General features: G+C 37.5%; 1 protein-coding gene across 1 annotated transcript; it reads left to right on the top strand.

The window, feature by feature from the left end:
- Positions 1 to 1,219: 1,219 nt before the first annotated feature.
- Positions 1,220 to 12,932, top strand: LOC127359781 (arfaptin-1). The gene is made up of 8 exons (XM_051393919.1): positions 1,220 to 1,421; positions 4,747 to 4,857; positions 7,765 to 7,861; positions 7,961 to 8,079; positions 8,171 to 8,392; positions 8,564 to 8,721; positions 8,992 to 9,166; positions 9,284 to 12,932. Exons 2-8 carry the CDS (start codon positions 4,786 to 4,788, stop codon positions 9,437 to 9,439), a joined length of 999 nt encoding a protein of 332 aa, XP_051249879.1. The 5' UTR covers positions 1,220 to 1,421; positions 4,747 to 4,785; the 3' UTR covers positions 9,440 to 12,932.
- Positions 12,933 to 14,223: the final 1,291 nt, after the last annotated feature.

The raw sequence follows: 14,223 nt of genomic DNA, 5'->3' as shown, positions 1-14,223 counted from the left end.
ATCTTTATCTTTATGTTTATGTTTATCTTTATATTTATGTTTATATTTCGTTACTTTATATTTATGTTTATGTTTATATTTATGTTTATATTTATATTTATGTTTATGTTCATCTTTATCTTTATGTTTATATTTATATTTATCTTTATATTTATGTTTATATTTATATTCATCTTTATGTTTATCTTTATGTTTATGTTTATCATTATCTTTATGTTTATCTTTATATTTATGTTTATCTTTATGTTTATCTTTATCTTTATCTTTATGTTTATCTTTATCTTTATATTTATATTTATGTTTATCTTTATCTTTATATTTATATTTATGTTTATGTTTATGTTTATCTTTATGTTTATATTTATATTTATCTTTATATTTATATTTATATTTATATTCATCTTTATGTTTATCTTTATGTTTATGTTTATCTTTATATTTATGTTTATCTTTATCTTTATGTTTATATTTATATTTATCTTTATCTTTATGTTTATATTTATATTCATCTTTATGTTTATCTTTATGTTTATCTTTATCTTTATGTTTATCTTTATGTTTATGTTTATCTTTATGTTTATCTTTATATTTATGTTTATCTTTATATTTATGTTTATCTTTATGTTTATCTTTATGTTTATATTTATATTTATCTTTATATTTATGTTTATCTTTATATTTATGTTTATCTTTATATTTATGTTTATCTTTATGTTTATCTTTATGTTTATCTTTATCTTTATATTTATATTTATGTTTATCTTTATCTTTATGTTTATCTTTATGTTTATCTTTATATTTATGTTTATCTTTATATTTATGTTTATCTTTATGTTTATCTTTATGTTTATATTTATGTTTATCTTTATATTTATGTTTATGTTTATATTTATGTTTATCTTTATATTTATGTTTATCTTTATGTTTATATTTATATTTATGTTTATCTTTATGTTTATCTTTATGTTTATGTTTATGTTTATGTTTATCTTTATGTTTATGTTTATCTTTATATTTATGTTTATCTTTATGTTTATGTATATCTTTATGTTTATGTTTATGTTTATGTTTATCTTTATATTTATGTTTATCTTTATATGTATGTGTATGTATTTATATATATCTGCTCTTTGTAGGTGTGTCAAACTCATCCACAGTCACCGCCCCTCCGGTAAGCACAAGGACACAAATCGAACTTCCGCGCCAGCGCACAAACGGCTAGAAAACACTTCCGGGTGTGTTCGACTCTTCCTCCCTTTCAGCCTCACAACTTTTCTTTCTCTCTGTTTCTTTAAAAACAGAGTTTGACTTCAGTTTCTCGGTTTAAATGTGAGGAGCTAACAGACCTCCAGCGGCGGGAGGAAGAAGAGCTGACGGTTGGAGGAAGCAGAAGAAAGGTGGAAGTTTTTGAAGCCGTGAAGGTAAAAAAAAAAAAAAAACCGTTTGATGTGTCACCTTAATGTCACCAACCGTTAAAGTACCGGTTATTCCGCCTCTAACGAGCAGAAACCGGCGATATGTTCACGGTTGGGTCGCTTTGGTGCGTGTGGAAGAAGTTTAAACCGAAGCGGAGCTACCTGTTTTACAAGGGAACACAGTGTCTTCAGGAGCGGGAGCGTTTACAGCGGGAACATGTTGACACTGTCACCAGATTGTCTGTCACACCTGGCGGCCGTTGGTGCGCTGTACCGTCACTGGGGAGGTGTTACGGTAGTTTGTGCACCCTCACTGATGTGTGACTTTTACAGTTCGCTTATAAATATTGATTATTCTCCTCAGTATTGATCTTTTTTTAAATTAATATTGTTAAAAGATATTAGTTTTTGCATTATCTATAAATTATTTGTTATATTTTATACAATATTTATTATTATTAACTGTAATTCACGTTTACGTACACACTTTTATTTTGTATTTTTCAGTCTAGTTTATTTTTCAGGCATATTTTTAAATATATTTTTAAAAATTAATATTCAAGTATATTAATATTATATTTAATATATATTTTGTATTTATGTTGTGATTATTATAGGCTAATTTACCTTTACACCATTGATTAAATGATCAGTTCACTCAAATTCCTTAAATACCTTCTACAGTTTTCAACCCTTCATGGTATCTAGGATATATATAGATATATGTTATGCGGTATTAATTAATAAGGCTGCATGATAGGGTAAACACATCATATTGTGATCCCTTAAATCTGGACAACATTTATAGCAAAAAAAACTAGAGCCCGGGAGAGAAGAAACAGACAATTTGAGCCTAAAAGAGGAAAATTATAAGATTTCTAAAAGATTTATATCATATTTTCAGAACTACAATCCTTCATTGTGTTGCTGTTTGTCACATTTTACCTTTTATCAACAAATCACAGCCTTATTTTACTGTTTTTACAAGTAGAATAAAGGGAAACTAAAACCTAAACTGTCATTAAAGAAGCCTGCCTTGTAAAATGACAATAACACAACCTTGTACTCTTTGTATATATCACAATATTGCAAATATAAGCAACTGTGCTCCGCTGTGGGACCAAAGCAAGCGTAACAACAGCTTCAATAACACATTTTTGCTCTCTCAGACTCAATAATTGGACAGCAGTGCTAACGTTGGCCCCCTTTCTGTCGCAGTAGAGTCGACTCGTTCCCTGCAGAAGTAAAATATATCTTCCTTTTGATAAGCAGAAGTAAAGATTACCGCTTTTTAATGATTAGTCTTAGTGTCATTGTGCAGGAACTAAACGTTAAAATGGGTGGTTTCCAGCTTGTGTTGAACTGTAAGAGGTCAAAGCTCAACCTGCCACAACTCATAAACTTTAGTTTGAACTTTGGCACTTTTAAATAAAGTTTTAAGATGAAGAGATTATTTTATTGCCAATGACGGGAAAGCAGCAGAAATCTCTGATTCACACTGCTGTCGGTTGTGATTGTCGGGGTGTGTTATCTCCATTATAACAGCTTTTTATTACAGTTTTATCCATTAAAAACAACAATAAAACGTCTCTGTGAGGACGGGAGGAAGCAGAAAGCATCAGTACAGGAAACTATTAACAAACAATGTAAGATAACCGACACAGGAAGTTCAAAATGTGACAACATAGAAGAAGACAAACTCACACAGAAAGGCAACAACATGTGTCTTCTTCTGTGGTTGTTTTTGTTTTTCAGACATTTCTGAATATAAAGGACTTTTATTTTATCTCCATGCTGCAGTAACAACCACTGTACGACCACTAGATGGCGCTATGTGACAGTAATATGAGTGTTAGGGTTGTAGTTTAACTTCGTTTATACATAATTAACTTGAGTTATCCAGATTTTAATGATGATAATTTGAGTCCAGTTTCTTTTATTTCTTCATAACTGGTTTAAAATTCAGCTTTAAAGGACCTGTTGTCATAGCAACAGTCCTTTACCTGCAAAAGAGCAGCTTTTATTAGTAACAACGACGCTTTTATATGAAGTTGTTTAAAATACAAACGTCTTTCTAGGATTAATAATGAATATGAATGTAATATAAATGATATATATATATATTATTTATGTAATATAATTGTGAAGTTATTAGAGCTACTGTGAGACATAAACTCAACTAAAAGACATAAAACATAAAACATGCCTTCTTTTCAAGTTATAATTCAAGATAAATTCACCCAGGATCAACAAATCAATCCTCAAACCGCTGCCACAGAAAACCAAATGAGCCGGATCAGAATAAACAGGATTATTTCAGCCTGATAATAAAATATTAATCTGATTTATTGAAACCACATTAGAGGAACAGGGTCCTGCAGTTCGGTGTCTTTTCACCACTCGGTGCTGCTGTTTATCCACACTGACGTTACACAGAAACACTGAGGAGTTTCCCTCAGTTAGAGCCAAAATGTACAAGATATACCGTAAAACAGGGTCCCTAATAGACGCAGGTCTCTTATAAAAGCCTGGTGTGGATTTTATAGAAATCATCTCGATGTATAAAACCTCTTAAAATCCACCAGGTCGCCTGCTTGAGAGAGTTTTACGTCGTTTTGATCTCCTACACAAATATAAATGTTTAAACTTCTGTCAATATGAATTAGATTAGTTATAGATTCTCCACAATTCAATCGTTCAATATATTTTACTAAAACGATCAACGACAAAGTAAAACGTTAATTCATTCTGAATTACCGGTAACACGGTAAACGAGAGAGACGGAAAAAAACCTCTGGAGCATCATAATCATCATGTTAGTTGTCAAATTGCTGAACAAAAACACAAGAGAAGCAGCAGTTAGAGTTTAGTTTAGTTTTGTGCTAAAGGAATTAAAGGCCTGTCCCAAATAAAGGCCTGTCCCAAATAAAGGCCTGTCCCAAATAAAGGCAGGGGGAGTTCAGTGATTTAAGCAAATAAACGCAGCCCGGGCCATTATTAGGAGTTTTTTACGGTATAAATATATGTTTACTCTAACTAACATGGTAATGTAACAGGATATATAACAAAGCTAAACACACTAACGCTGACGGGGTTGAGGGTTAAATTCCCTCCAACTGACAGTGATGAATATGTTTGGATATTTAACTTTATTTCGGTTGTAACAACCAAAATCTAAACATTTATATGAATAAATTTCAGCTGTTAAATGTAATAAAAGACTGAGATAAAATAATTATCTAGAAACAGCATCAGGAAACATTAATTATGGTAATTGTCCGTAACATACAAAGAGACGTTGTACATGTGATGTGTTCTGTTTCGTTTCCAGAGGAGGAAGTAGAAGAAGAGAAGTGGGCGGAGGAAGAGGATGGAGGGGGCGGAGCAGAGAGGAGGCGTCAGTCAGACGTCCGGCGTCACCGAGGAGGAGACTCCTCCCACGGTGAGACGGCGGGGAAACCTCTAGTTACTGTGTGTTAACTTTAATCCTTAATATCATTTAAACAGGTGAATTATATATAAACTCAACCCTCTGTACAATTAACAGGTAAATTAGCTGTAGAGACCAAAACTGTTGTTTGTATCAGGCTGTAAAGTTTATTTATAATATGAGGCCTTATGGAGCCAGCCTCTAGTGGCCGTTAGAGGAACTGCAGGAGCCGCTTGCTTAAAACTTTTTAACCTTTTTAAAGTTTTATTCACTTCACTCTCCGACGTATCCGTGACGTTGCAACAGCTAGAGGACCTGAAAGTGAACAAATTAAACGCACCGTTACCTGAATAAAATGACAGATTTCTCTGAGTTTAAACATTTTAAATAATATAAAGTAGATATATAACATAGATCCGGTGTTTTCATACATTTTAATGCAGAAATGTTGCATATTAAATCTTCTCATTGAGCACAGGATGTTTGATTTTCACCCCATCACGTCTCAAACAGAGTGTGTTATCAGTGTATTATACATATTTAAAACAGACCTTTACAGTTACTCCACACACACATTATGCAACCGGCTAAATATAATATAAGGGACAGCGTGCAGTGGCTAACTAGCACCTCCTACAATGTTATCAGCAGTCGCCACGACGACCAAAGCAAACTGGTGGGACAAACAGCGACAGCGAGTGTTTGTTTGTCCGATAAGACGACCATTGTTGTGGTTAATGGTGATCGAGCGATGGCAGGGAACAGGAGTGGTTCCGCCGCCACGATGTCAACAGGTGACTCACCTGCGTGCGGAGGGAAGTTTGTAGCTCGTCATCATCAGCTGAGTTTAAGAGTTTGTGACAAAGAGGGGTCGTTGTGTGACGCCTGAGTGGATCCACATTCATAAAAAATACTTCAAGTGTGTCACATTGAGGATCTGTTGGAATATAATATTTATATTTATGTTTTCATTAATGTTTAATCACCTGAATATAAGAACTATTGTGTTTTTGTTACCTTAGAATGAGCCAGAGAGAGCGGGTCCTCCATGTTCACAACACTGGTTCTAGACAGGGGCATTCGCGAAACAAACGTATTAAACCTTTGGAGAAAAGCGAAAACATGTTTTCCATTGAGAAAAGTCTTCAGTGCTGGAAAATCTTGATATTTAGAGACTCGTGTTCTTCATTAAAACACCTGAAAGTTGATTAAAATGACCAAATAATGTGGAAATAATCCTTGTTGTCCTGGAAAACGTTAACTGTATTTCGGCCCCTCAATCAGATCAGCTTCATAAACTATAAATAAAAAGTTTGAGAACCACTAGTCTAAAGGTCAGTGTACTAACACATTAGGTAAACCCGAATCTGCAACAGAGAGTGAAACAATCGGCGGAGCCACAGGTGCAAAATAACGTTTCTAGAGCTCATCGAACAAACCGGCAGCCTCCCTGTCGCACACCAGCTTCCCTAACCTTTGGAAAGAGCAAAGGTGTGTGTGTGTGTGTGTGTGTGTGTGTGCGTCTGTGTGTGTGTGTGTGTGTGTGTGTGTGTCTGTGTGTGTGGGGGGGGGGGGGGACTCGTTTTGCGTCACTACATGCCTCGCTGTCTCTTCAATGCGACACAACAACTTTGAGCCAAATTCCTCCGGCCCGGTGAGCCCTCCACAGGTGTGTGTGTGTGTGTGTGTGTGTGTGTGTGTGTGTGTGTGTGTGTGTGTGTGTGTGTGTGTGTGTGTGTGTGTGTGTGTGTGTGTGTGTGTGTGTGTGTGTGTCGTTACCTCTCATCTGCGTCAGGTGGCTATTTCCTGTCTTGATTGCTCCGGTGACCTCCGACCTCTTTGCCTGCCCGCCAATCACAGTGGGGAGCCATCATCTCCGTGGCAACCTCGCAACCTTTTGATCTGGGTTCTGATTGGCCCCCGCAAGGCAACCCCCGGTTCCCACGGTGATCCCAAGTGTCATCCCGGTGCCTCGACTTCCGACCTCTGACCTCTTTGCCTTCGGTTGCTGCCGATGTTCCTGTTCTAGGGAGTGAGGCTCACGCTGCATTCAAGGACTGTTGGAAATGTGAAATTCCAGAATGGAAAGTGGCTAGAAAACCCCTAAAGCTGATCAGCTTTTTATGTATCTCTAGATCAGTTGCTGAAGTGCTGATGAGGCAGGGAGAATGGGATTTTAACCTACAACCTTGCAGTCAAACTAGCTTCTCAAGGTGTTACTTCAGTCGGCTAAAGAAGTTTATTTCCTCCATCGAGAGGTCGGAGTTCACAGACCTGTGGAAAAACCTGAAATGGACAATAAATTTATTTCCCCAATTAAAAAGTTCATCAACTGTAGTTTTTACACACTTAATGGTTAGAAAGGTTGAGAATATAACTGACGACACTGTTGTTAAAATGGTCATTTCAAGGTCAACAAAAACCTTAAAAGATTAACAAACGTTTTAAGAATTAATTATATTATATATCAGCTATAATTTAATTATTGGAATAATACTTAATAAGAATTTCTCATTATCAACTGATGATTTATGCTGCCCCCGAAAACCCGATGATTCGGCTGCAGCAGCCCGGCAGGAGAGATGCTCTGTGGTGCGAGATTTAATGTTTTTAATGTGTTTTTTGCATCACAGATAACGAAGAAAGGCCTAAAAACATGAGACTAATTGTCAGTTTGAGGTTAGTGTGGTGATGAACTGGAAATAAAAGAAACAAATAGTTTCGGGGGAGTAATGGTTACTAGGAAGGAACCGGATGTACTCTTTGAGTTTTCACAGGAAAATCCGGAATCAGAATATTTAACTTTTATCTCACTTTCTTCTGTTGTTGATGTTTTTGGAGCTTTGAACTAAAAGCCTCCAGTCACTGCTCTGGGACCAGCACTGTATCTGACTCCTTTAAACTCATGTTTCTTTACAGGAAACAAACAGTAACTGCAACCACACCGACGACACCGTCACTTCCTGTCCAGCTGAGGCCATGTCAGAGGTCACCATGGAAACTGGGCCGAGCAAAGGTAGTGAGGGAGTAAAAGTGTGAATTTGATTGTTTGCATTATATTGCATATATTAATTCACCCTGATAACCCTCCACTGACCTTTGACCTCACCTTCAGACCTCCCAGTGACCCCACAGCAACCAGGAAGTGGACCTGTGGTTGTTCAAGGCAACAACAGGAACCCAGCCAGTGAGAAGCTGCAGAGAGTCCGCAAGTGGAGCATCACCACCTATAAGGTGAGACCGGACTTTCTGTTGCTTTTCGTCGGTAACCGATATAATCAATAACCATCAGTCTGATCAATAGTGACACTCTCTCTCCCCGCAGTGCACCAGGCAGGCTCTGTCGGAGAAGCTCGGTCGTGGATCTCGTACGGTGGACCTGGACCTGGGGCCTCGGCTCGAGCTGCTCAGAGACGACCGACAACGCTACGAAAACGTGACCAAGCTGGCTCAGACGCTGGCCAATCAGCTCGCTCAGTTCACAGTTACCCAGAAGACCCTGGGGGACGCCTTCAGCGATCTCAGCATCAAAACACCAAAACTGCACGTGAGTCTTTAAAAAGTGTTTTCACTGCTGCAATGACAACCGACAACTCAGTTTTGAGATTCTTTGTAGCTTGTAGCGTCTTTACTCAGACGGGAACATCAACTGCTTCAGTAATCAGGCAGCGATGATGGATCAGGCAGTGAAAACACTCTCTCTTTCTCTCTCTGTCAGGTGGAGTTTGGTCTGAATGCAGAAGCTCAGAAGTTTCTGTGTAAGAGCGGCGAGACTCTGGCGGAGGCCATTAACGCCTTCACGTCCGACATGAACACCCTGGTCAACAAAACCATCGAGGACACTATGATCAACGCCAAGAAGTACGACGCTGCCAGGTGGGTGTTTCGTGTCAGCTGTGTGGTCAGCCAGGTGTTACCCAATCAACAGCGGAGAAGACACAGAAAGACTAATATCTGCAAACAGGAGCAGGAAATAATCTGTTGTCAGCTGTAGATCTGTGGTATTGCCACCGGGCCCCAAGAACACAGTAATAATAATATTTGTGCAGTAATTATCTGTCAATGTTCATTTCCGTTATGAAACCATAAGAATATTGTCACTATGAGGAAACCTCTGCTGTAGATGACTGTGTAAATTCCTCCCAGGATCGAGTACGACGCGTACCGAGTCGACCTGGAGGAGCTGAACCTCGGGCCCCGTGACGCCATCACCCTCCCCAAACTGGAGCAGGCCCAGAAAAACTTTCAGTGCCAGCGGGAGAAGTACGAGAAGATCAGAGACGACCTGTCCGTCAAAGTGAAGCTGCTGGAGGAGAACAAGGTAAGAGATTCCTGGAAACACGTCTTCTTCGAGTGTAAAGTCTTTAGTTTGTGTGTTTTGGTTTTGAAAATCTGGTTTGGAGTTGATGAATCCTTCATTGTCGCTTTCTGTCCGCAGGTCAAAGTCCTCCATAACCAGTTGTGGCTGCTTCACGGCGCCGTTGCCGCTCACAGTTTATCGTGTCACAGCTTCCTGGAGCAAAACATGCGTCAGGCCAGCGAACACCTCAACAACGCCAGTGTGGACGACCCCTCTTGGCTGGAGGAAAGTTGACACAACAACCAAACCTGGTCACATGGCAGGTGGACAGATGTGGGTTTGGAAAAAAGGTGTTTTGGGATAAATGGACACTATTGTGGGAAAAGTTAGGGAGAGAGAGATTGTTTTAGGATTTTTGGACTAGAAATGTTGGGACAGATGTGAAATTTGGGATAGTCAGTCCGGTGGGTAGGTAGTCTTTTTATACTAGAGTGGAACTGGAGTTTGTGGGTTTCATTTCCAGCATCTGGAAAACTGAATGTTTGCACCAGAAACAGGGAATTTGATAGTTTAGAGGGAAAATTATTTTGGACATACTTAATATATCTCCTGCAGGTCTGAAAAGGCTTTGAGGAGGTGGAATTTTATCACTTTCCAGGTCTTAAAGTGTTGTAAAACTGCATATAAGTCTTGGAATGTGTTGAAAATTATGTTATTCTGAACAAAAATTGAGGGACAAAAGAAACTCTTTACTATACGTACATTCACAGACTTGTGACTTCTGACCTGTTTAACAGAGGCACACACATATGTACCCCTCCTGGTTTTCTTGCCTCTGTCTCAGTGTGTTGGGGAGTAAATCCATCTAATCCTCTGTGAGGCACTAAGCCTTTCTTTGAACTTTAAAAATCCTCAGCCACTGCAGTCGGGAACAAAAAAGTGCCTTAACTCCACTTCAGGAAAACAGCTTCACTGTCCACAGAGGTTGGTTCGATCCCCAACTCTGACCTTAAGATAGTCCTGTTTTGGATCTGGGTCCAGGTTCGTAGCAGCTTCTCATTTGTAGCCGGCGCTGATCATCAATTCTGCCGGTTAAAATAACAGCAGATCATATTCAGCTAAAGCTAATTAATGTTAATACAAGAAGTTATTTGCTAAAAGGCCAAAATGAAACTTCTCTGGTTAATTTGTCCTGTGCCAAAGATTATTGGTGAGGTAACAGATGTTTCTCTATATCACCACTCTATGAGCTCCACGCAAGAGGACCAGACCATGTCCAAGACTAAACCAACAGAATGATAAATCTACAGAAACAAACTTTATTCCATTATATCAGTCATTTTCAGAAACTTAATCGGGACCACCAGTGTTTGGATCAAGTAGCTTGTGAAAAATCTGGTGAAAGTGACAGATGATGGATGGCCACCCATAAAGTTAACTTACCAGCTACATAGTTTCAGTAGCACTGGTCTGGTTGGCTGTTGGTCATTTCAAGCTCAGCAACCTGCAAAGACCAATTTGAATAGTACTAACGAACCAAAAAATGTCACTATACGTCGACGATGATGCCTCGTTCATTGGTGAAAAAAGTTAGTTGTCGCCAATATTTCAGGCAATACTTCTTCAGTAGTCATGATTTAGGTGTTCATTAACTGTCTCTTCTATCTAATGATATAATATTGTTAGTCTAAAAGCCCCTTTTGAAGTTTAAACCTCAACCACAACAGTTTTTCTCAAACTTAAATTGTGTCCACCAGCCACAGTGGTTGGTACTTCTCAATGCACTCCAGTTACATTCCAGTTCATAGAATATATATTCATTTTATCAGAGTTTCACAGTAAGAAACCACTTAATTAGCTATCATACTGACCGATATCTGGGCCAAAACTTCCTCTGCAGTCCGATCAGAAACTCACACACAAGAATGACAAGAAAGACACATTTTGGCTAATCTCTGTAAACAGATACATTTTTTAAAAAAGCAAAATAATCGTCAGATGATAGCCGATCGGCTCAGAGATTTCCTTTCCAGCCAATACATTCCACCTCTGTCTGTTTACCTGCAGGCAACCAAAGCTCGCTCAGGCGTGATCGAAAGTACTCGCACTACAAACCGAAACCAGAACGTTTCTGATGCCAAAATCTTTGTCCCTTTTCTGCAGATTCTGCATTCATGTGCAGATATCTGTCTATAGAGATTAATTTTTCACAATAAAGTTGCTTGTTGCTGTCCATGTTTTTTGTTTATTGGTAAAGAAAGGCCACTGACATCCTTCATCAGCAGCCAAATAATAAATGTTCATCGTCCTCCAAATAAAAGGCTTCATTATTTTGAGCCATCGTTCATGTTTAAACCAATATACTCTTACACACTGCAAATTTGCCAAAAGAATTTTAGTTTTTGAATCATTATATCACATTTAGCTGAAAATACTGAATAAATGTGTCGCCTTTGTGTAATTTTTGTCTTCTGATTCTTCTGTTCACTATTTGGTGGACAAAATAACGCTTTGACAATTTGCATCATAATGTCAAACTGTTGTTATTTTATCCACCTGCTGAATGTCCTTGCACTCTTTGCACTCAATGCGTAATCTGCCTTTAAATATCTCCTGTGATACAATATGTGAATTTTCTCCTTTCCGGACTTGTTTTTGTTGATATGTGCGAAGATGTTTGTGTGTCACTGTACCTCAGGCCTGACAACAACATCATCTATGCAATGACTGTGGATGCTTTTGTGCAATAATGTCTCAGAAACCTCACCTTTTAAAAAAAGAATATATGTACACTGCTAATGTCCCAACTGAGTTCAGTGTTGCCTTAAAGGGAAATTCCACTCAATCTAAAAATGAAGTAACGGTGGTTCCTGTGATTTGTTTGAGACCAAAAACAGGGTTTTACTTTAAACTGTAAGAGAGAAAACTGGCAAAAATTTACTTTATTTTTAAAATTTTCAGCTAATAAAAAGTTTTTTGTGATCCCAACAAACTGTTTTTGATCGGTGGTTTGTTTGTTTAATATAATTATGAAGATTTTGAATCCGAAAGTTCATTTTTGACCTTGGAAACGGTACTCAAGGAACTTACTTACTAGCTTTTCCCCAGACTTTCAACTGCACCTTCCTTCAAGATCAAGTTTTCTCAAAATAGAAAAACTTTGATAAGAAAAAAAGAAAAAAGCCAGTAAGTTGATGGAGTTAAACTCACTAAAGAAGACCAGGAGATGAGGTTGAAAGCCCTGGAAGATAGCTAGTGAGTTGTTTTCTAAATTATTATGTAATTTTGAACTCTTTGTGATCAATAGAGAACTAAAAAGAGAAATAATTACACATACTGTCTATTTCATATCGTACATCACAGTAAAAAATTATGGTTGATTTTTAAATTTTGTGCTATTTCCCTTTAAAAGTTTGTTTGTTTTCCACCACTGTGAGACAAAAAGTAAAAGCAGCAGCGCCGTCTGTGCGAGTCACTGTGGAGGGAAAGTTTGGGGGATGATAAGTGATGATGATGAGGGGTTTTCAGTGTTGGCCTTCCTCCAGCGGACTGATCCTCATCCTCGTAATAACAAACGTTTGAGGAAATCCTCTCAGTGAACAGCTGACCCTGAAAAACAGCCCGCAGTCCTTTTCTGTCAGACCAAAGTTTAAATGGGAATTGAGTCATTTTTATTTGAATTATATAACAAGGACCAAAATGTATATATAACAAATAAATTGTTTTAATGTTGAAATGTTTGTATCTTATGTGGCAAAACTGCCAAATAAATCTATCAAAAGCAAAAGTCCGTGATCTGAGATTAGTAACTGTAATTATTATTTATCAGCTTTGGTTTCATGTGAGTGTTAAAACTTTCAGATTTCAGGTGTTTTCCACAGACACAGTTTGGGTTTCACTTTCACTCTAAAACTTTCTGGCATTAATCTTATGATATTTAAGATTTTATTGTGGTGTTACAGTGAAATGTTGGAAAGGAACAAGAGGTTCAGATCTTAAGACACAGCTGTTCTATTAAGTTTCCTTTTAAGTAAAGATTTGCAAGATATTATTCAACACATATGGAGAAGATTCCTGTGGATGAAGGCTTATAAATAAACATTATCTGAAGCCAAAGAACAGAACAACAACTGTAATTAGAACTCTTATGACTGTAAATTAAAGAGTTTCTGGGTCTAAAACAACAGAAAACAAGATAATGTGAACGTGATTCAAAAGCTACTTGTAAAATATTTATTTAATAACAATAAAACAACAGAAAATAATGTTAATTGTAAAGATCAGAATCGGTTTTATTGTTTGTTTGAGTTTAACGAACGTGGAATGCGTCTATATTGGTGCAAAACAATAAACAAAGTATGAGACAAATATAAATAAAGATGATATAAAGACAATTTATTACATTTTTTCCACAATTTTTCCAAGAAACAACAATGCAGACTAACATTATTCTGCAGTAAACATCCAGTTTCTTCTTCTAATTTCATATTTATCTTCTTTGCAGATGTTAAAATCTCAATTTTTGACCTTTAACCTCAAACCCAACCACTGAGATACGTCTGTGTCCACACTCACAGAACTGGACTTTAGTTCAACTTTATTTAAAAATACAGCTGAAATAAAACATGTATGTCACCATCACAGTTTGGATTAGTATGCAGAGAGTGTGTGTGTGTGTGTGTGTGTTTCTGTCTTTAAACTGAGTGATTTCAGAATAAGACTCTGGTCTGTTTGTGGTTGTGTTGCTCTGATTGCTTTAAAGAGCAGCAATTATTCACCAGGCAACACCGACACACAAACCGGACTCCACTGTTTGTCTGTGTGTGTCTGTGTGTGTGTGTGTGTGTGTGTGTGTGTGTGTGTGTGTGTGTGTGTGTGTGTGTGTGTGTGTGTGTGTGTGTGTGTGTGTGTGTGTGTGTGTGTATGTGTGCTGCTGTTGCTGCATCCAGGCTAATTTTCCCAAACATTTCAACAGCAGAATAAAGTTTCTCACAACAAAGACTCTCTCTCTCTCTCTCTCTCTCTCTCTCTCTCTCTCTCTCTCTCTCTCTCTCTCTCTCTCTCTCTCTCTCTCTCTG

The sequence above is a fragment of the Dicentrarchus labrax genome, unplaced genomic scaffold (genome assembly GCF_905237075.1).
Source record: "Dicentrarchus labrax unplaced genomic scaffold, dlabrax2021, whole genome shotgun sequence".
Classification (NCBI taxonomy): Eukaryota; Metazoa; Chordata; class Actinopteri; family Moronidae; genus Dicentrarchus; species Dicentrarchus labrax.
Note: the sequence above shows the minus strand (reverse complement) of the source record. Positions and strands in the feature narration are given on the sequence as shown.

Coding starts and splice junctions, on each gene's coding strand:
- LOC127359781 (XM_051393919.1), top strand. CDS start 4,786: ATGGAGGGGGCGGAGCAGAGAGGAGGCGTCAGTCAGACGTCCGGCGTC. Junction 4,858..7,764: donor AGGAGGAGACTCCTCCCACG/GTGAGACGGCGG, acceptor GTTTCTTTACAG/GAAACAAACAGTAACTGCAA. Junction 8,393..8,563: donor TCAAAACACCAAAACTGCAC/GTGAGTCTTTAA, acceptor TCTCTCTGTCAG/GTGGAGTTTGGTCTGAATGC.